The 23,558-nt window shown below is 40.5% G+C and overlaps 1 protein-coding gene across 2 annotated transcripts in view; it reads right to left on the bottom strand.

The window, feature by feature from the left end:
* CGRRF1 (cell growth regulator with ring finger domain 1) overlaps positions 1–22,928 on the bottom strand; it is a 28,212-nt gene extending 5,284 nt beyond the window's left edge. Inside the window, exons 1-5 of one of the 2 annotated variants that reach the window (XM_027554159.1) lie at positions 22,668–22,749; positions 14,397–14,731; positions 5,961–6,100; positions 2,876–3,053; positions 2,572–2,719 (exon numbers count right to left, since the gene is read on the bottom strand). In XM_027554159.1, the coding sequence (XP_027409960.1) occupies positions 2,572–2,719; positions 2,876–3,053; positions 5,961–6,024 (390 nt within the window). In that variant the 5' untranslated portion in view covers positions 6,025–6,100; positions 14,397–14,731; positions 22,668–22,749. Of the gene's footprint in view, positions 1–2,571; positions 2,720–2,875; positions 3,054–5,960; positions 6,101–14,396; positions 14,732–22,667 lie in introns of both variants that reach the window. The other variant, XM_027554157.1, reaches the window with a different exon arrangement.
* Positions 22,929–23,558: the final 630 nt, after the last annotated feature.

Below are 23,558 nucleotides of genomic sequence, written 5' to 3'. Positions count from 1 at the left end.
GTGAAAAAAAATTTAAGTCCAAATCTTGCAATGACAGTCTTCACTTTCCTTATCTAGCTAAAATAACGAACTAGTTCCTAACTATAGGATCTGAATGTAATTTACAATAAGAGTTACAATAGGAATGAGAGAGTTTAATTTTATTTTTTTAGATTTAGAATCTCTGACTCCAGATAAAATATTGAAAAACCAAATGCCCAGTTTGCTTTTAAAATTAACAGAACATGACTACAAAATACACTAATAGACTTTCGTTCCGGTATTAGGCCCTATCTGAGAGATGGAGAAGCTAGGATTAACAGGAAGGAAAGGAGGGAGCGGGCTGATAAGAACAGAAGACCCAGAGAAGGACCCAGTACAAAGAAAGAGAGAATAGGATGGCTGACCTGTAGAGCCAGGTACCCAGCTGCCCTGTGGGAATAAGCCTCCCCCAAGCACTACTGGGCCAGGAGACTTCACTCCAGTTGGATCAGGGGTGCGAGAGCAAATCTTTCCCCATTTACAATGCCACTGAACTTTAAAGTGGTTGAAATGGTCAGTTTTATGTTATATGTATTTTACCACACACACACACACTCCTCTGTTTAGATGGAGGAGGAAAGCTAGAAAATAAGGAAGAGTCTGAGAATTCAAGCTGACAAAGAGCAGCAGCAGTGAGGGGGAAAGGAACCACAGGGGAGGCTGAGAAGAAGGTGACAGGTGTGACCCTTTCTGTTTCGACTGAAATCGGGCCTCATATCTTTACACACCTTCATAGTTCAGTGATTCTGCATCCAGATTATTCAAGAGACCCCTGCCTCTATATTTTCTCAACTTTTAAAAAACTACTCTCTAAAACCTGTAGTAGCTTTCAGTTGCTGCCAAATTATAAAGACCTTTTGGTTACTCTTGCCTGGAAAATCCCATGGATGGAGGAGCCTGGAAGGCTGCAGTCCATGGTGTCGCAAAGAGTCGGACATGACTGAGCGACTTCACTTTCACTTTTCACTTTCATGCATTGGAGAAGGAAATGGCAACCCACTCGTGTTCTTGCCTGGAGAATTCCAGGGACGGGGGAGCCTGATGGGCTGCCGTCTATGGGGTCACACAGAGTCGAACACGACTGAAGTGACTTAACCTTAACCTAGAAGAGATGGGGGGTGGGGGGACATGGTGGAGAGAGAAGGGCTATCTTGCCCAGGTAGGCGGGGTAAAGGACGGAAAGGCTGGAAATACGAAGCGCCCAACTCAGCAAATCTTATTTCCTTCGGTGGAAAAGACAGGAGGGCCACAGGAGCACGAAGGAAAACAGAGACAAGAGCTCTCCTGTAGACTACCCAGGAGCTTAGCTGTGGGGCTGTAAGTGGCTTGCTAACATTGATTGGTATGACTTTTTTTTTTCCACTTAACAAATTTACTGAGTACCCATTGAGTTCTAGGTACTGTTAGGTCCTGGAAATAAACAAAAAGTTAGTATGACTTTTATTTGGAAAAAACAAACTGACTTCAGCTCAGTGGAACTTCAAATTAACATCCTCCTTCAAAAAAAACTACAGAGGCATAACTACACTGAGCAGCGTCTACATCTCCCAATTAGGGTCTGCACCTTCCAAAACTCAATGCATGCTTGTTTCATGGAGATAATCCTGTTAAAAACAAAGGATGCTGGCACAGGACTACAAAGGCTCAAAATCAAGCCCTGGTTCCATCTCTTATTTCGTGAATGGCTGGGATTTTTCTTCAAACTCTCAGTGTTTATAAGAAGGATATTTGCCCTAACATACAAGGTTGTTGGAAGGAATAAAGTTACTGGTGGCAAATGTACTTTGTATGTTAAAGTGTCATAAAAATGTTACCATATCTGTATTAATCAATATATCTATTTCAAGCACTTCTGAAAAGTAGCAAATTGGTTATAAAGGCATTCTCATCATGATAAGATTTTACCAGAAGTTTATTTTCATGCACAAGCTTCTACTGTACTTAGAGGAATGTCAGGCTCAGGGCCTTTTAGATCTCTAACATGCTTTTATCTTCCTAATTGGGATAAACTACTGGACTAAAGAAATAGCACATAATGAAGAAAGAAGATTACAATAATTACTGAAAATATAGGGACCAAAGACATATAAGATGTAGGTGCAACAGGGGCTGTGATGGAAACAAGATGACTGCAAGCATGCAAAGAAAAGAGTGGACACTGTCTTAAAATTGAGCACTTCAGATCATTACAATATTTATTTATCTGGTGCTAAAAATGCCAGGAATAAACATGCTCCCTAACAGCCTTCTTCTATGTGGCAAATACCACAGAATACAGAATGAGGAAATTAACATAATTCAACTCTGTCTTTTATTTTCTAAATATAATCATATTCCTGCAACCCATATGGGAAACCACAAATCACACTCTGAAGAAGCAATACATATAAAAAAACTCTTACAGGAGTACTTCCCATACATTCATTTTCCAAGAAAAATGTGTCCAGGCCGCAGAAATTAAAATAAATCTTTTTCTATCTCACCAAATAATTAAAACCCATCAATCAAATCACTTAAAAGTAATGCTTCCAGAATTTTAAAATTACTTACAATGTCATAAATTTCTCGGTCATCCTTATCGGCTAGGGTCAATAGCGCTACCAAAGGATAGCGAGATCTCGGCACTGTGCCAAAGTCTTCAATTTTAGTATCTCTTGGTAACTGGCAATATATTTCTTCTTTGCTGTCCTTTTTAATACTTTTTGAAGATGTAAAGGTAAATTGCCACTATAAGCAAAGAATACAACAATATACCAAAAGGAGTAAATAATAACTTAGGAACGCAATTTTATTCATAGAAAGTCTTAAGTCTAAAATTTTCATGTGCTAATGGATGTATCAAATAAAAGGATACAAATACTGCTCTTGATAGAGATATTCACTATACAGAGCATCTTCTAATGCTCGTGGAGTGCTTATCCGGAAGCAATAAAAGTGCTTCTGCAGAGCTTCATATAATTTTTGAACACTGCACCCCCAGTAGCATGTAAGGAGGCTATCTTCAAGGCAATCTGTTGTCAAAGTTATGCCAGCTGTAGAAAACAAACGAGACAAAGAGAAGAAAATTACCTAATGTAATTTCTATTACAATTATACACAGTGAGTAACAAAAGCTTCCTTTTGGATGCTGGCCAGGCTGATGGCAGTTAAAGGGACTCATTAAAGGGTATGTGTCTATAAATGAAGGAAATGGTCTCTGAAACAAAAGATATAAAAACTTCAATGTCTACACAGTTTTGAAGCGCTCTCAGTAAATTCTGTTACATTATTTCATACTTAGCCTTGGAAGTTATAATATTTTTTTGGTGACTTCAAGACTGCCCACACAGATTTAAAAGACTGAAATACAGTTCACTATTGATAACCTACTGCTCTAACAGCATATATAATCCTCACTACAAGAACTAATAGAGCTGTCTCCCAAAGTGCAGGTATACAACCATGGGGGCCACAAGATGATCAGTAGAATAGAAAAAACATTAAAAAGAAATTGAGCTGTATTAATATGAACATTCTCAGTGACAACACTAATATACTCTTGTCATCCAGTCAATGTCCCATGTAATATGCAAAATATGAGGAAAGAGTGGAGATTCCAAAACATGGAGGGGTTGACAGTGATGCCCTCACTCATTTGCTTTCAGCATAATAAAAGATATTATAATTTAAGTAAACCTGATTATGTAGATATATGTTATAAGTGAACATACAATTATCTTTTCTAAATTAAAATTTTTTTATTGGAGAGTAATTGCTTTATGCACATACAATTATCTTATGTAGTTTTACCTATTAACACTTACATAGGACTGTATGCCAGCTGTATGACTTTTTTCCCCTTGCCTATGGCAGTTGTAGCAATATCAAGTTCAAGGGCAGCAACATTCACTTCTCATACTGTTGACACTGCAAGCTGCAACGTCTCGTGCTCAGTGGCCATGGCGTACTTACCAGAGCAAAAGGGCGTGGTTTTGGTCCTTGTTCCTGACTGAACAGCTTTGGTATCTGATTCTGGCTCTCCAAACCTACTGGCAATTCTGTAAACTATTCAATGTCCTTTTATTGGAATCATTTCTGTTGTTTACAAATAGGAATTTTTATTGATGTATTACCTACTTCTTAAAGGGTGATCTCCTTGGGGAAGGAGCTACATAGACAGAAGCAGATGCTCTAGAGGACATCAAAAACTGACTGAGTTTTTCACTTTTCTTCTCAATTTAGTAGTATGTACACAGAGGCTCAGATTCTGAATATGTACAGTAGCAGCAATGTTAAGCAAAAATCTTAATTGGTAGGAATTTCACATAGGTAATTGGAACAGAATTTGATTTCAAATTTTTATATAATTGCAAACATTACAGGTATTAATTCAAGAATAGAAAATTCAATTAGCTCTGTTTTTCAACTAGCTATTAAGTAGCTGAAGAAAAACATTCCATTAATACAAATTACATACATATATTAAAATCACACATACTTTCCTCTGTTTCACCCAAGAACCACACTACATGAAACAAGATAAAAAATCTGCAAGTAGATAGGAGAAGAAAAAACAGAAAAGGCATATTAAAAAAAAGTAGAAAAAAGAAAAAACAGAATCTAGAAAAGAATTTCTTAATATATTATTAGCAAAAATGTGAAAAGATGTATGTTTAGAGCTCTGGTTATATCAAAATGCTGAAAGCCACACAAATATCAAAAGAGATTAAATGAATAAAATATGGAACACTTTATAATGAAGTACTATGAGTCTTAAAAAAGAATTGAGTCATATCATAATATCTGTATATACTACCAACTCTTTGTGACTCCATGGACTGTAGCCAGCCAGGCTCCTCTGTCCATGGAATTCTCCAGGCAAGAATACTGGAGTGGGTTGCCATTCTCTTCTCCAGGGGATCTTCCCAACCCAGGGATTGAACCCAGGTTGCCCGCACTGCAGGCAGATTCTTTACCATCTGAGCCACCAGGGAAGCCCAACAAACTACTTACTGATTCTCTAACGTATTTTTCTGTTTATATCTCAGTGCTACGCTCATGCTTCTCCTGCTACCTAGAAGTTCTTCCAACCTCCCAAATAAACACCTACTTATCTCAAGACTCTACTCTTAAAAAAAAAAAAAGAAAGAGTGGGTAGGGGAAGAAAAGAAAAATAAGAGACAGACAGAACATTTCTCTTTATGAAGCTTTTCCTGCATACACCTCCCGAAACTTAACCCTTTCTTTCTTTTACTCCAGTGTTTCCTAGATAATGGGCTTCCCTGGTGGCTCAGATGGTAAAGCATCTGCCTGCAATGCGGGAGACCTGGGTTCAATCCCTGGGTCGGGAAGATGCCTGGAGAAGGAAATGACAACCCACTCCAGTATCCTTGCCTGAAGAATCCCATGGATGGAAGAGCCTGGTAGGCTATAGCCCACGGGGGTCGCAAGGAGTCAGACATAACTGAGCTACTTCACTTCACTTTCCTAGATAATCTTGCAGACAACTTAACTTCCCAAGTACAGAAACAAACAACTACCATGTATTGTTACCATTTAATATCAAAATACCAGAATTTCAGATGAAATGATGGTTGTTCTTCAGGAGGGTAGCAACGTTAATTAGCTCTACTTCTACTACATTGCTTTGCTTTTCTCTCTACGCTGAAGACCAATGAAAATGGCATAGCATCCTAATAAGACTTCTCTTATTAACTCCTGTGACACTTTATTCTTCTCATATAAATGCTTTTATTTACTAGTTGATAAGCTCCTTACGAGCAAGATTTGTGAATTACTAGTCATCGTGTCTCAGGTATGCAGCATAGCTCCTAGAACAGAAGAGGTGCTCAACAAATGTTTGCTGGGTCTGAGGAAGAGAAAGCAATAGAGAAAGAAAATTAAGGGGCTAAGAAAGGGTCATAGAAAGAGAGAGAAATCTTTGGAAAATAGCCACCAACTTGTAATTGAAGCTGAAGATGGATTGGTGATCTCTAAGCCAAAAGGATTCTTGACTTGTCTCATTTGCTTTTTGAAAACTCTTGTGTTGAACTGGGTCTCTTCTGAATTTCTCAGAATTACTGGAACATCCCAACCAAACCTGAAGAAAGGTAAAAACAAAATAAAGCATAACTTTAACAAATACTGAAACTTTCTGTCATATGTAAAGTATTTTGTTTTTTATTAGTTACTCCTTTTAACCTAAGTATCAGAAAATTTACATTATATTAAAGAAGTAATCCAAAATTAAGAGAGATTAGATATCCCATAGAATTGGAATATATTGTTCACCTGGCTGAATCAACATACTCTTGAAAACAAAGATTTCTATTGTTAATTATTGTTGATTACAAAGGAGTTCCATGATTATAACCAAAATGTGCCTAATACAATAGCAAAAACATGATAGAATTACTGAACTTCTAAATGATATAAAAAGTAAATATATATTTAATATGTAGACTATTTGATATTATTTAAGGGACAAAAGAATTTTAAACACTAAATATAGCCCTTCATTAATATAACATATTCTCTACTTTTAAATTTCATGTAAAAGTGTGATAAAGAACAAACTTAGAGGGAAAATGGAATGCATAAATTCAATTCCTTATAATGGTAGAAATAAGATAAGTTAACTCAGTTTAAACAAAATAACTAAAAATGAAAACACATTAGTTAAACCAGGGGACTTTAGTTTAAGATAGCACAGTTACTTTAGTACACTGTTTTCTCTCCAAACACGTAGCAGTGACTGATTAAGAAAAAGACAAATCAAAAGGAGCCCACTGAAATGAGTAAACAAATAGTGGTTTAGTCACTGTTTAAACAAAGCAATACTACCACGCAACAATGAAAAGGAAACAACCATGTGGATAATTCTCAAAAACAACATACTGTGCTGGAGAAGCCTTACATAAAAAAGTGCATGCTCTATGATTCCATAATAGGAAAGCCTACAGTAGGAAAAACTAATTTATGGTAGAAATAAAGAACAGAACAATGCCTTCTTCTAGGGGGTAGGAGTATGAACTGACTGGGAAAGGGTGTGAGCAAACTTTATCTGGTGATGGTAATGTCATATATCTTGGTTGAGGTTTGAGTTGCATACATATGTTTGACAACATTTAAGATTTGTACATTTCACTGTATATAAATATTACTGCAAAAGAAAATAAAAGAACTACAAACAAAAACAAATATTTAACTCTAGACAGCAATATGCAATGCTTTAATACTTATAGATGAAGACTACAAACTTACTTTGAAGTTTCAAGAAATTAACATGAACTGATGGGTAGATAGAGGAATAGACGGATAGATACATATGTAATAAAGACATTATAATAAAATGTTGATTGTAGAACCTAAGTGATGGGTATATGTGTGTTCACTATGTATTCTTTTAAGTTTTCTGTATGTTTGAAAATGTTAATTAATAAGTTTTAATTAAAAAAAAATCATAGCTGAGTTAAAAGTTGGATCTTTATGGATCTGAAAAGAAAAAAGTAATAAAGTAATGAGTAAGACTGATACCATGGTTTGATATGTTCTGAGTCTGGCAGCAGGCAGTGGCAACTAAGCCTTCTCACAAATAGAGGGCCTTACAGGTTGTCCACTCAAGACAAAGGCCAGAGCCAGGTTCACACCTTGAATCCAGGAATTGGGTTAGGGCAATATCAATATAGAACAGAATTGTCATTGTAAGACCTAGTCCTTCCTGAGGGGGTCTAGGAATCTGGTTAAACAGCAAGGATGAGGACAAAGGAAGGGGACAGGGGACTTCCACTAAAATCCAGGCTGCAAACTAAAATTTCAAAATCATAACTATAATGCTAAGAGAAAGCCAGTAAAATTAACAAATGGAATAAAATTTCACTCCAGATGATTTTAATTTTATAGAATGTTGGATAAGGCTGTTCTATTTCTGCCTTAAAGAGCTAAAAAGCAAGTCTCTAACAGATCAAAGCATTCCAGGTAAGTTAACTAAATCCCAAAACAAAGTTCAAGAATATTTATATGAATACAAAATATCCAACACCCACTAAGGTAAAATTCACAATGTTTAGCATGTAATAAAACTTCACAGGCATGCAAAGAAGCAGGAAAATATGACCCAGAATGAGCAGAGAAACTAATGAATAGATCCCAAGGATGGGATAGATACTGGGATTAGTATTAATAGATCCCAGGAATGGGATAGATATTCAGATGAGTAGACAAGGGTATCAAAATAATTGTTATAACCATACTCCATGTGTCAAGAAAATAAGTAAAGATTGTGCTACAGTATAGAGTCAAGGATGATACAGAAAAGACTCCAATCCATCTCTGAAAATGAAAAATGCACTGGATAGGATTAGCGGTAAACACCCCAGGTGGCTCGGTGGTAAAGAATCCACCTGCCAATGCAAAAGACATGGGTTCGATCCCTGGTTCAGGAAGATACCGAGAGAAGGAAATGGCAACCCACTCCAGTATTCTTGCCTGGGAAATGCCCTGGACAGAGGAGCCTGGCAGCCTACAGTCCCTGGGGTCACAAGAGTCAGACACAGCCCTGCGACTAAACAACAACAACAGATATCACAGGACAAAAGATTAGTAAATTTGAAGATATAGCAACAGAAGGTATCCAATATGAAACACAAAGGAAAAAAGGCTGAACAAAAAACCAAAACATCAGCGAGCTGAGGGACAAGTTCAAGCAATCTAATATACACGTAACTGAAGTCTGCAGAGGAAGGGAAGAGACAAAACAAGAAAACAATAAACAAATATCTCTCAGGAACATAAATACAAAATCCTTAACAAAATTTTAGCAAATTAAATCCAACAGTATATAAGAAGGTTAATATTCAAGAATGCAAGGTTTATCTCAAGAATGCAAGGCTGGCTTAACATTACATTAGAAATGTAATATTATACACCATATTAACAAACCAAAAAAGGAAAACCATACAATCTTCTCAATACAGAAAATACACTCAATACACGCAGAAAAAGTGTTTGCTAAAACCCAATGTCTAGTCCAGTAAATACCATCAGGAAACTAGAAATGTGGAAAAAGAACTTAACCTGATAAAGGGTGGTAATAAAAATAAAGTATAGCTAACATCGTACTTAATTAAAAACTGCTTTCCTCCTAAAGTCAGGAACAAGATATTTAACAGCCATGTGTCCTTAAGCAATCACTCCAATTCTATGTAACTGTTTCACCACCTGCAAATGTTTATAACAGGGCTTGGCATTATGGAAGTGCTTGCAACAGTAATCTTGATGATGGAGTGGACTTATGGGTTGGCAGAGAGAAAACACAAATCCAGTAACTTCTCTTTGATCCTCAGAATCAGTTACCCCACAGCTTTTGACTTCACTGCTCATTGTTGCCCCAATGCCCTTTAGAGGTCAAGTCAGGCATATGCAGTGGTAGGACACAAGATATAATCTTCCTGTGACAGTCAAAACACCTTCTCTTTCTTACCTACATCCTATAGAGTGAAAAAAAGCAGAGAAAAAACCACTCTACAGTTTAGTCACTCAGTCGTGACCCCACAGATTGCAGCATGCCAGGCTTCCGTCCATCACCAACTCCCAGAGCTTGCTCAAACTCATGTCCATTGAGTCCGTGATGCCATCCAACCATCTCTTATCCTCTGTCATCCTTCTTCTCCTGCCTTCAATCTTTCCCCGCATCAGGGTCTTTTCAAATGAATCAGTTCTTTGCCAGGTGGCCAGAGTATTGGTGCTTCAGCTTCCCATCAGTCCTTCCACTGAATATTCAGGACTAATTTCCTTTAGGATGGACTGGTTAAATCTCCTTGCAGTCCAAGGGATTCTCAAGAGTCTTCTCCAACACCACAGTTCAAAAGCATCAATTCTTTGGTGCTCAGTTTTCTTTACGGTTCAACTCTCACATCCATAAATGACTACTGGAAAAATCATAGCTTTAACTAGAAGACTTTGTCAGCAAAGTAACGTCTCTGCTTTTTAATATCCTCTCTAGGTTGGTCCTAGCTTTTCTTCCAAGGAGTAAGTGTCTTTTAATTTCATGGCTGTAGTCACCATCTGCAGTGATTCTGGAACCCAAGAAAATAAAGTCTATCACTGTTTCCACTATTTCCCCATTTATTTGCCATAAAGTGATGAAACCAGATGCCACGATCTTGGTCTTTTGAATGTTGAGTTTTACCCAGCTTTTTCACTCTCCTCTTTACTTTCATCAAGTTCTTCTTCGCTTTCTGCCATAAGAGTGGTATCATCTGCATATCTGAGGTTATTGATATTTCTTCCGGCAATCTTGATTCCAGCTTGTGCTTCATCCAGCCCAGTGTTTCTCATGATGTACTCTGTATATAAGTTAAAATAAGCAGGGGGACAATATACAGCCTTGACATACTCCTTTCCTTTGGAACCAGTCCATTGTTCCACATCCAGTTCCTAAGGCCCACTTGACTTCACACTCCAGGATGTCTGGCTCTAGGTGAGTAATCACACCATTGTGGTTATCTGGGTCATTAAGATCTCTTTTGTATAGTTCTGTATATTCTTGCCACCTCTTCTTAATATCTTCTGCTTCTGTTAGGTCCATACCATTTCTGTCCTTTATTTTGCCCATTTTGCATGAAATGTTCTCTTGGTATCTCTAATTTTCTTGAAGAGATCTCTAGTCTTTCCTATTCTATTTTCCTCTATTTCTTTGCATCAATCACTTAGGAAGGCTTTCTTATCTCTCCTTGCTATTCTTTGGAACTCTGCATTCAAATGCGTATATCTTTCCTTTTCTCCTTTGCCTTTAGCTTCTCTGCTTTTCTCAGCTATTTGTAAGGCCTCCTCAGACAACCATTTTGCCTTTTTGTATTTCTTTTTCTTGGGGGATGGTTTTGATCACCGCCTCCTGTTCCATCTATAGTTCTTCAGGCACTCTGTCTATCGGATCTAATTCCTTGAATCTATTTGTCACTTCCACTGTATAATCATAAGGGATTTGACTTAGGTCATACCTAAATGGTCTAGCGGTTTTCCCTATTTTCTTCAATTTAAGTCTGAATTTTGCAATAATTCTGGCTCCTTCCTCATTATTTAATTCTCCCTAACTCATCCCACCATTTTTTTTCTTTACCCACACTGCCTGACTATAACTACATTACCAGCAGTAAAAGCGAGCATTTAGATCTCATCATGTTCATTTCTACTGTAGGTTCAAGTACTGTATTTCAGGTATTTTATAATCCTGTGCCTAAAAATTTCAATTAAAGAATCCTTTAAGGTATTAGAGCCAGAAACCCCAAAAGGCAAAGCTTTAGGGGAATATCTGGAAGCAGCCCACTGTGAGCATATTCCTTTGTGAAAAGCTTTTTATATTTCATAATATATCTGCTTTTAATATAAAAATATTTCTCCAAATCTTTACATAAATCAATACTGTTAGAGGTTATACCATATCTGCTCTGTGCCTATATGCCTCAGAATGAAACAAATAATTTGACATGCAAATACCGCTTCTCTTTAAGCATGATGCCCCAAGGCTGCTTGGCACAGCATCACATCAACAGTTGGCAAAGTACATCTATTATTAAAAGAGATTCCTTTCTCTAGATTTTTAATTTCTTTCCCTCATGCTTAATCTCAGGTCTACATTTTCAGTCCTTGATTTAATGTCTTTTAAAATTGTTGTTATACATGTTGCTCAATATTCAGCCTTTTTATCTGACATAACCTTTTTATTGCAAAGGATAACATACCTATAAAAAGGTACACAAGTACTTTTTTGAATAACAAAATAATTGTTATTCAAGTTAAGAACCAAACAATATCCTCAGAAAGTCTCCTGTGTCACCTCCCATGTACTACCCCTTCCTTCTCTATCTTGACTTCAAGCACTATAATTTAGTTTACCTGTTTTTGAACTTTTATATAGGTGGAAGCATGCTGTGTATACTTTTATTTCTTATTTTATCACATTACATTGAAGATTCATTTTTGTATCTATACTTACTGGGAGGGATTGGGGACAGGAGGAGAAGGGGATGATAGAGGATGAGATGGCTGGATGGCATCACTGACTCGATGGACATGAGTCTGGGTGAACTCCGGGAGTTGGTGATGGACAGGGAGGCCTGACGTGCTGCAATTCAGGGGGTCGCAAAGAGTCGGACACGACTGAGCGACTGAGCTGAACTGAACTGATACTGCACTGTTGTGGCTATATAGTATTCTATTGCAAAAATATGCCATGATCTACTTACACGTTCTACTTTTAATGGACATTTAAGTTGTTCTCATGTTTTGGCCATTAGGAATATTGCTTATATGAATACTTTCATAACAGGTTCTCAATGTATATATGCAAATACGTTTCTGTTAGGAATGGAGTTTCTTGACCAAAAGGTCTGTGCTTCAACTTTGGTGAATAATGTTAACAACTGTTCTATATGGTTATAGAACATATAAATTTACACTCTACCAGCAATGAATGAGGTCCCCCCTTGCTCCATATCCTTGCCAAAACATTATTAGCCATCCTGGTAGGTGTATGGTGGCACTGAATTACGGTTTTAATTTATATTTTCCTGAAGACTAATGATATGGAGCACTTTTTTGTTTATTGCTACTTGGATATCCTCTTTGGGGAAAGCCCTTTCATATCCTTTCCCTACTTTTCTACTGGTTTGTCTTTATTTGTCTTGTTTATAGAAAATTCTTTATATGGTATGAATATTAGTCCTTTATTTGTATATATCTTTAGCTCCTCTATACCTTGCCTTTTCACATACATAATGGTATCTTTAGATGAACAGGGTTCTTAATTTTAACATAAAATCTATTAATCTTTTCCTTTAAGGTTGATGTTTTTGCTCTTTGACTTTTCATTATTGCTTTATATAAATTATGTCCTAACACTGCTGCTGCTGCTGCTACTGCTGCTAAGTCACGTCAGTCGTGTCCGACTCTGTGCGACCCCACAGATGGGCGCCCACCAGGCTCCCCCATCCCTGGGATTCTCCAGGCAAGAATACTGGAGTGGGTTGCCATTTCCTTCTCCAATGCATTAAAGTGAAAAGTGAAAGTAAAGTCGTTCAGTCATGTCCGACTCTTAGCGACCCCATGGACTACAGCCACCAGGCTCCTCCATCCCTGGGAGTTTCCAGGCAAGAGTACTGGAGTGGGTTGCCAGTGCCTTCTCCGCTTAACACTGCTACACTTCTAAATTACAGTCTCAGACATTTTCATATTCCTACCCCCTTAGAGGAGTCAGTAAAGCATAGCTAGAGTGGCCAGGGCTTAGTCAAGGCTCTGGGTCCTTATTTGACTTAGCCAGCGCTGTTCCCCTGATATCCTCATGCTTTGAGGGGAAAACAGGGGGTGAGGCGAGTAGAATTCACTGTGTGACAGGTGACATCATAGCCCGACCACATTTCTTGTCCTAAACATTATGCTTAATGTAGTCTAAGATCACCATACACACTGATGACACGTCGAGCTTTCAGCCTAGAATAATCCTCAACCTTTTCATATACATGACCTATGATGAATTTGCTCTTTTTGCACAAAAATTCCACAACTTCCACAGTTTAAACTTATTTGATGTGGGCCAATATTTCTATCTTTAATGTATTACTCAAAGGTAACATGCAGAAATGATTTAGAATAAGGTTAAACACTGGAGACTGGCTATAGAACAATTCATAATTAGTGTTGACAATTGGTTCTGTCAAATGCTAGTATTTAGACCCAGTAATGTATGTGCCTCTGGCTACCATCCTTACATCTGGTCTTTTCCACATTTTTAGTCAAAAATCTGAATAAAGACATTGATGCCTGGTACCAAATCATGGCTGATACGATTTTAGAAGAAATAATGAAATATAAAACTGACAAATTTTATTTTCAATCAAATTGCAATAAAGACATTGATATGCGGTATCAGATCATAGCTGATATGATTTTAGAAGAAATAGTAAAATATAAAACTGACAAATTTTCTCTTCAATCAAATTGCATTTTTATCTTTTTCCATTCAAAGTCATTTTGACAACTCTTAATAATGGAATGCTAACTAAATAAATGTTTCTTAACATTCACTGCTTTCTCTTTTATATAAATCCAGCCCCCTCCTTTTTTTTTTCCCATTAAGAGAACTTTCTAAAGAGAGAGGGAGAGAATTTTCTATTCTTTTTACTGTTACAATTTCATACTTAATCCTCCTGGAATTTTCAATAATTCCGGTTTTTCCCATTTCTAAAGTGTTTGCTGCACTTTTACTGCTTAAACTTCCAGCACAGTGGCGACCTGGGGACTTCCAATTCAATCCATGCTTTTTCATAGGGCCCATCCACTGTCTTACTCTGCACACACTTCCTAAGCTTCCTGTCAGCTGCTGAATCAGTAGAACTGACCTCCTTTTCTTGTTGGAGTCTCACAGAGTCCCTCATGAATAAAAGTTACTCTGAGGCGAAAGTTTCAAGTTCCGAAAGTAAACACATTTATCACCCCTTCAGACTTGAGTGCTAAAGCCAGTTAGAAAATGCACAGGCAGCTGTTAATCTGGGGGTGAGGGCGCTTCTCTTCTGTGACATCTTGCACATTGGCCTCACTTGGCTAGCTGGATACTGATGCTGGGTCAGGATATATCAATAAAAAACTTTCATGGGGAAATCCTTGGAGAGGAGGAGCGTTGTTTCTGAGCAAATTTGAGTCAAGGGATTCAATCTCTAAAATTCTGTGCCTTTAACTGTAAAAAGAAAGGTTAGAATAAGTTATCTTAAGACCCTATTAAGGTCTGAAATGCCATTTCTAAAAGTTTTTTCTTCTAAATTGTTCCAAGAAATCTATTCCCAGCAGAAGTGTCCCATATCTTGTACCCTAAGCAGATACAAAATAATGTTATATTCTTTTCCTAAGAGGGCTTCCGAGATGGCTCAATGGGTAAAGAATCCACCTGCAATGCAGGAGACACAGGTTTGATCCCTGGGTTGGGAAGATCCCTTGGAGGAGGGCATAGCAACTCACTCCAGTATTCTTGCCTGAAGAATCCCATGGACAGAGGAACCTGGCGGGCTACAGTCCATGGGGTAGTATGATTGAAGCGACTGTACATGTACCTCATCACCAACCTCATCACACACACACAACCTGCTGCATTCGACAAGTGAGATGAGAAATAGTCAAGGTCAGTGTCTCAGGCAGGCTTGGCAGGAGACAGAAAACCACATCAACATTTTAGCAAAGAATTTAACATAAAGAACTATTAACCAAGTACTGGAGGACAGTCAAGGCAAGAAGGAGACACTAAGGTATCCCAGCAAGAAGCAGTTATCCTTCCTAAGGCTAAGGAAACAAAAGGAATCGTGGGGGTTACTACAGCTAGAAGCTGGGAGCAGGAATCCCCCAGAGCTGGATCCAGACCTCTGTAGTAGGAGTGCTGGCCAGCTGGTACTGATATTTCTGAAGGAGTGCAATAAGCCTGATTCTTGGTGTGAGGAAAAGTTGAAAACTAAAATAAACTGCTGCTTCACAGGCCAGGGTGATGCCAGTACTGCAGGAATGTAGACCAGGAAAAGGAAGCAAATGGTTAACAGGAAGTCCCTTCCTCCTTACCAGCCTTTCAGACTCTAGGATGAGATGGTTGGATGGCATTACCAACTCGATAGACATAAGTTTGAGCAAGCTCTGAGAGTTGGTGATGGACAGGGAAGCCTGGCGTGCTGCAGTCCACAGGGTCTCAAAGAGTCGGATACAACTGAGCAACTGAACTGAACCGGCAGAGCCTAACAGGGAGCAAACTAGCATAAGAGAAATAGCTTTGCAAAGTCCCAGCTCCAGAATCAAAAGCAGAGTACAGATAGCGTGTCTGCTGCTGAGAGACAAGAGACTTTGAGAAGACCAAATGAAGACTCACAGTACCCTTGGGGCAGTACTCAGGAGACAGAGACTTTCCTCAAGAGGACCTGACCTCACTATCAAGCAGGGGCTCCAGCTCTATGGATTGACTTAGATTTGAAAAGTAGGCCAAAGGTCATAACTCCCCATAAAGGTCATAACTCCCCAATATGACACTATGACAAGTCAGGTTTCTAGTTCCAGCCTGGAGTTTCTCCTTCTGTGTACTTGATGTAGGACTTAGGAGGCCACCTATCTATTTTATTCCTATGGATACGCTAATCCATTCAGTTCAGTCCAGTCGCTCAGTTGTGTCTGACCCTTTGCGACCCCATGAATCGCAGCACGCCAGGCCTCCCTGTCCATCACCAACTCCCGGAGTACACTCAGACTCACGTCCATTGAGTCAGTGATGCCATCCAGCCATCTCATCCTCTGTCGTCCCCTTCTTCTCCTGCCCCCAATCCCTCCCAGCATCAGAGTCTTTTCCAATGAGTCAACTCTTCGCATGAGGTGGCCAAAGTACTGGAGTTTCAGCTTCAGCATCATTCCCTCCAAAGAAATCCCAGGGCTGATCTCCTTCAGAATGGACTGGTTGGATCTCCTTGCAGTCCAAGGGACTCTCAAGAGTCTTCTCCAATATCACACTTCAAAAGCATCAATTCTTCGGCGTTCAGCCTTCTTCACAGTCCAACTCTCACATCCATACATGACCACAGGAAAAACCATAGCCTTGACTAGATGAACCTTTGTTGGCAAAGTAATGTCTCTGCTTTTGAACATGCTATCTAGGTTGGTCATCACTTTCCTTCCAAGGAGGAAGCGTCTTTTAATTTCATGGCTGCAGTCACCATCTGCAGTGATTTTGGAGCCCAGAAAAATAAAGTCTGACACTGCTTCCACTGTTTCCCCATCTATTTCCCATGAAGTGATGAGACCGGATGCCATGATCTTAGTTTTCTGAATGTTGAGCTTTAAGCCAACTTTTTCACTCTCCACTTTCACTTTCATCAAGAGGCTTTTGAGTTCCTCTTCACTTTCTGCCATAAGGGTGGTGTCATCTGCATATCTGAGGTTATTGATATTTCTCCCGGCAATCTTGACTCCAACTGTGTTTCTTCCAGTCCAGCATTTCTCATGATGTACTCTGCATAGAAGTTAAATAAGCAGGGTGACAATATACAGCCTTGACATACTCCTTTTCCTATTTGGAACCAGTCTGTTGTTCCATGTCCAGTTCTAACTGTTGCTTCCTGACCTGCATACAGATTTCTCAAGAGGCAGATCCGGTGGTCTGGTATTCCCATCTCTTTCAGAATTTTCCACAGTTTATTGTGATCCACACAGTCAAAGGCTTTGGCATAGTCAATAAAGCAGAAATAGATGTTTTTCTGGAACTCTCTTGCTTTTTCCATGAGCCAGCGGATGTTGGCAATTTGATCTCTGGTTCCTCTGCCTTTTCTAAAACCAGCTTGAACATCAGGAAGTTCACGGTTCACGTATTGCTGAAGCCTGGCTTGGAGAATTTTGAGCATTACTTTACTAGCGTGTGAGATGAGTGCAATTGTGCGGTAGTTTGAGCATTCTTTGGCATTGCCTTTCTTTGGGATTGGAATGAACACTGACCTTTTCCAGTCCTGTGGCCACTTCTGAGTTTTCCAAAGATCCTTGTGGGCCAAATCATTCTCTGCATTGTCCTCCACTGCCCATTAAGGGACAGAAGTCCACGTTGACTCCTGTGGTTATGTGTTGTCACTTCACTTCAGATCAGGAGGTCCACCCGAATGGCAGCATCTCCCACATCATAAAAGCCCTACAGTGGACAGGCACCAGAGATGTTTAAGGCTACCAGTCTCTCCTTAGCGCCTTTGTGAAATGTGTCTTCTAGGCCATGCTGAAGGATGCAGTAAGAGGATAGGTGTGCAGGTGGCACATAATAAATCCAGTCCAATATTCCTATCTTCCTAAGCCTTCAGATTTCCTCTTCATTATGCCAGGAAAGTTCTAGCATCTCAACTTTTCTAAATATGCTGCTGCTGCTGCTGCTAAGTCGCTTCAGTCGTGCCCGACTCTGTATACAGGGCAGCTCTTAGTCCAAGTTTCAGTCAACCATATACAAGTTAACACTTAAAAGTCAGAATTTTTTAAGAATACATCCAGATCAATAAATGTAACTTGATCCATTGTTACATTCTATCCTCCTTGGCCTAATATATTTACATTTCATTCCCACACATACTTCCCAAATTCTCATGGATACAAACTAGCCAACTTTTGTTATTCTTTTAGAGGCTTGGTTCTTTCTAACTAGGTCAGGTTTTTGTCCCTGTTCTGTGAAACATGAAGAGATCTGGGCCTAGCGACAAATGGTTACAGAGGTAGGTTTTGAGTATAGACACTGTTTGCAAAGCAGCTGCCGTAGGAGAGGTATTACAGGACCTACAAGCAAGAGAAGGCTAGTTTTCTCAGACATGGAAAGCAAGCTGCTTCCATCAACGAGAGAGGCACACAGAGAGTAACTGGGGTTTCAAGATTCTCAGCTCTATCTAAGTGCATTTAGATGTTGCCATTGCAAGTTTCAGGGCTCTGACTCTTTCCTAGTCGTTGTCCTAAACAGGACATTGGCACGGCTATGCAATTCTAATACCAGCACAATTAAAACTGTGAAGCTTTGCGGCTACATGAAGTAAAGAGCTTTAGCATCATAAAAACTGATTCTCTGACTAAGACTTGATCTGAGTGTTTAAAGACAGGAACATGTCATTTCCTTTCTGTAAGTGCTCCAGTGGCCCCACGAGCAACCTTTCCATCCTTCCCCCAGTCTCTGCAGTATCACTGCTCCCATAATGGTCATGTACCTCAGCCACTTGGTCCCCCAAGGCACTTAGCTTCAGAAATCATTAATCACAAGCAAAAAAGGCAGTAAGCTGATTAATCATGATGCCAATCCATACCATGGATTACTAGAATCTTATTTCCCATTGGCAGGGAGCTGAAGAAATGACCAAATCCAAATCCCATCCTTAAAGGATTTCCCCCCGGATCCCATTCTGAGTAACAAATTCTTAATCAATATATTAATATTTATCAGTCTAGTCAAGAAACCAAAGCCACATCAGCATTTTAACAGATAATTTAATATAAAAATTTGTTAGCCAGATGTTGAAGAACTGAAAAGGCAAAAGGGAGACGCTGAGTATCACAGAATTAGTTACAGTGGGAAGCAACTATCACTCCCAGGACACAGAACAGAGCAAAGAGGATTCCTACTGCTTAGAGATTTGGAGGAAAGACCTCCGAGCAGCTGGGACTCAGATCTGAGGAAGGTGTACTGAAATCTTTGGAGGGGTATAATGAGGCTGCTACTGCTACTGCTACTGCTAAGTCACTTCAGTCGTGTCCGACTCTGTGCGACCCCATAGACGGCAGCCCACCAGGCTCCCCCGTCCCTGGGATTCTCCAGGCAAGAACACTGGAGTGGGTTGCCATTTCCTTCTCCAATGCATGGAAGTGAAAAGTGAAAGTGAAGTCGCTCAGTCGTGTCCGACTCTTCTCGACCCCATGGAATGCAGCCTATCAGGCTCCTCCATCCATGGGATTTTCCAGGCAGGAGTACTGGAGTGGGGTGCCATTGCCTTCTCCGATAATGAGGCTAGGAAATGGCAACCCACTCCAGTGTTCTTGCCTGGAGAATCCCAGGGACCGGGGAGCCTGGCGGGCTGCAGTCTATGGGGTCGCACAGAGTCGGACACGACTGAAGTGACTTAGCAGCAGCAGCAGCAGCAACAATGAGGCTCGTTCTAAGAGCGGAGAAAACTATAAACTGTGACCCACTGTTAAGGCCAGAGGGAGGCACAAGGGCTGTGGTGAGACAGAGGAGGAAAATAATCAAGCAGGAAGCAGCAAGTCCTTCTGTCCTCCTCTAACCTTCTACTCCCTTCCCCTACTGGCAAAGCCTCATGGAAGCAGTGAGCTAGCAAAGAAGAAAGGTCTTTAGAGGTTCTGCCCCACAGTCACCAAGCAAAGTACAGAAGGATAATAGCTTAATAATCTGCAGTCAAGAGGAAGCAGAGCACAACTGCAGAGTCAGGGTCACGAATTACCTGAAACTATTTAAGGATGTATATGGCACCCTGGCCTCCTTTCTGCACACTGCCTGGCAAAATAGCTAGAGCTTGATAAATCTGAGTATTAGAGCTCACAGAAACCATCATGTAGTTAAATAGAAATTCAGTACTTTCAGTTGTGTTATTCTTTGCTACTGGTACTGGGATTCCAACAGTCAGGTGCTCCTGTTCTTTCTCTACTCCTACACAGTGCAAAAGACGGGGAAAGGAACTAAGCAATGGGACAGAAATGCAAAGCAGTACTGAGGTAAGAACCATGACAGAGAAGACAGATGACCAATAGGAATTATATTGGGGGAGCTTAAAGACAATGACAAGCACAGTGAAAAAGCATAGTGGATTAATGCATTTGCCTTCTGCCTGGGGGTACTATTAGAAAATTACTTTGAGGAGCTCTAGATGACCTTCACTGTGAACACTAGTTTAAAATAATAATAATAAGGTTATCTACATGGGCAAAGCTAACCCATATGGAGAGAATGGCTGGATTAAGCTTAAGATGACTGTTACGGCCAAATCAGGATGGAAGTGACTGGCACTTATATAGTTTTGTGGCCTCAGCCATGCTTAATTCAGACTTCTCGAAGTTCTACAACTATCTGGGCCTCCATCCTTGTAAAGAAAGTGAAAGTGAAGCCGCGCAGTTGTGTCCGACTCTTTGCAACCCCATGGACTGTAGCCTACCAGGCTTCTCTGTCCATGGGATTCTCCAGGCAAGAATACTGGAGTGGGTTACCATTTCCTTCTCCAGGGGATCTTCCCGACCCAGGGATTGAACCCGGGTCTCCTGCATTGCAGGCAGACACTTTAACCTCTGAGCCACCAGGGAAAAGTCATACTTAAATGGAGTGTTTGGATAATCATTAACTTTTCAAACCAAATCTCAAATTTGGCAGAGCCAGGATTTGAACCTGTCTGACTCCAAAGTCTGTCTCTTCACCATCCCAGCACGAGGTTCTGAACTACCCTTCACTCACAAATACCACCATCACTATCAATAGGTCTTTACTCGTTTTCCTCCTCCCATTACTAAAGATAGACATCCACAATCTCTAATTAGTTGAATCAGGCCAACTGAAAATTAATTTTAAAATTATTAGGCTGATTGAAAATTAAAATTTAAGGATATTATGCAATTATCAACTGGTTACTTATTTTCCTTAATGGAGGAAAATTATACTCTTGAAGACAGTAACAGTATAGCCAATAAAAATCTCGTGTTTAGACATCACTTCTCACTTAGACAACATCTTCCTAAATCCAATTACAAACTTTCTTGAAATGAACAACAGCAAGAAATTCTGATGTGTCAAGAATATCAAATTGTGTAAAATTGGTCCTATTCTTCCCCCACCAACCAAGAAAGAATTTTATAATCAACTCCTGACAGCATGGAAAGCAGTGTGAAAATGTTAAAAACTTTACTTAGTTCCTAAAGATGGCATATTTTCAGAAATTGACAAGAGTTTGTGTTCTTTCTTTAAAGTAATCACATGTGCGTGCTCCGTTGCTCAGTGGTATCCGACTCTTTGTAACCTCACAGACTGTAGCCCCCCAAGCTCCTCTGTCCATGGGAGTTTTCAGGCAAGAATACTGGTGTGGGTTGCCATTTCTTCCACCAGGGGATCTCCCATTCCAGGGGATCTTCCTCCCAGATCTCCCACATCTCCTGCATTTCCTGCACTGGCAGGTGGATTCTTACCACTGAGCCACCTGGGAAGCCCAAAGTAATCACATATACATGCTCAAAGGGTATTTTAAAACTCATATTACACAGCCTGCTCTATTCACTAGCATGTCTCCTCCGACCCTCTGCTCATGTAATCTCTGAAATGCCTTCTGTTCTCTACTATACACGTTTAGCTCCATTTCTTTTTCAAAATACTCACTCTTCAAAATCCAGCTCCTGTCTCTCTTCTCAAAGGATGGGCCTGTAAGATGGTTTCAGCTAGCTGTATTATAAGACACAGTGGCATCTCTTCGAGAGAGAAATTTTAGAATTTCTGAGCTAGAATGGCTCACGGATGAGCTAACAGTCTACTCTCCTAGTCTCCAATAGGTGAAGTGCCCTTATGCCTTACTGTAACTTATCTCTGAGGTCTCTTCCAGCTCTAAAATTATGTCTTTATAGTTTCAGCATTCAAAAGGTGTGGAATGTGTGTAGAAATCATTACATTCTCAAACGGCACAGAGTTCAGTTATAAATTACACTCGAAGATCTCACGGCAAATGCTCAGTTCATGTCAGAAGAGCAACGAACAACTGGGTCTACTGTCCACGTCTGAGCACTGTACCGCAGATGACGGGCTCACTCCGGGCACACAGTAGGCCCCAAATCCGGACAGAAGCCTGTTGGACAGCCTCTCTATCCTCACACCAAGACCAAGCCCTTACTGGCTACTTTATCACCTAGAAACAAAGCTGAGTAAAATACCTCAATCCTGCACCATCCCCAGATACCCGCAGCGACGGGGATCGGACGATGATGCAGGGCAGTGGTGCGGGTGCGGTGTCCACCTAGTTTTCCTCCTGAGCCGGTGGGAGCCCTGAGCACCGGCTCTCCTACAGCCCCAGTCCAGCAGTCACCCTGCAGCCCGCCGCTACTCATCTCCCTGGCTGTCCGCCCCGACGCCACTTGCCCTTAGCCCTGGGGATTCTTACCATCCCAACACCAGGCCGGTGGTCACGATGAAGCAGGTAAAGACCACCGCGATGTAAAAAAGCGGCGAGTACTCATAGAGCGTTACGAGAAACACCGCAGCCATCAGGATCTCCTAAGCTGAGCCGGGCTCCTGCCGGCCAGCCCAGCCTAGCCCAGCCGGGCCCTCTCCGCCAGCGTAAAAGTCACTACGGTGCCCCAGAGCGGACAAACTTTGTAGATCCGCACTAGCCTAGCGCTCCAGCAGGCTAGAGATAAGGGTAGCCTCACCGGGAGCGGGAGCCTGCGTGCCAATCACAAGGTCGCCTGCAGGGCTCGCCCCGCCCCTCCCGCTCCAGTGCCGAGTTACTGGCTTCGCCGAGGGGCGGGGCCCAGGCTCGCCCCGCCCCCGGATCCCGGATTTGGTATCCAGCGGGCGTGTTCTTTGGCTGTTTGTCCTAGCGGTCCACGGTTTTCTGCGGCAAAGTCTGAAGAGATATTGGTGCCGACTCCGTCCAAGACTCAGGTAGGGTGTTCTGATGCCAGAGAGAGGAGACTCAGCCCGAAATCCACGTCACAGAGCCTAAATCTTGAGATCCTGCCTATTACATCTGAGAGATATGGCAGGAAGAGGAGAACCGGCATTTTAAGTTCTACAAAGTAAAATAACCCCACACCAACTCTTGTTTTCTGTCCACAAAACTTACAAATAGGCACTGTACAAAACACAGAAGAGGCTCACAAGCACTTTTTAGGCGCCTTGTTAGCCTTTTCAAGTTGGATTTAATGCTAGAGGCAAATTAGCATTGGATGTCAAGATTCTGAGAAATAAATCAACTGTTTTCCCATATGCTTTTCTTCTTTTTTTCGTCCCCCTCTACCCTTCAAATTAGAATTAGATACTTGAAAAAAAA

Source organism: Bos indicus x Bos taurus, chromosome 10 (assembly GCF_003369695.1).
Source record: "Bos indicus x Bos taurus breed Angus x Brahman F1 hybrid chromosome 10, Bos_hybrid_MaternalHap_v2.0, whole genome shotgun sequence".
Classification (NCBI taxonomy): Eukaryota; Metazoa; Chordata; class Mammalia; order Artiodactyla; family Bovidae; genus Bos; species Bos indicus x Bos taurus.
Note: the sequence above shows the minus strand (reverse complement) of the source record. Positions and strands in the feature narration are given on the sequence as shown.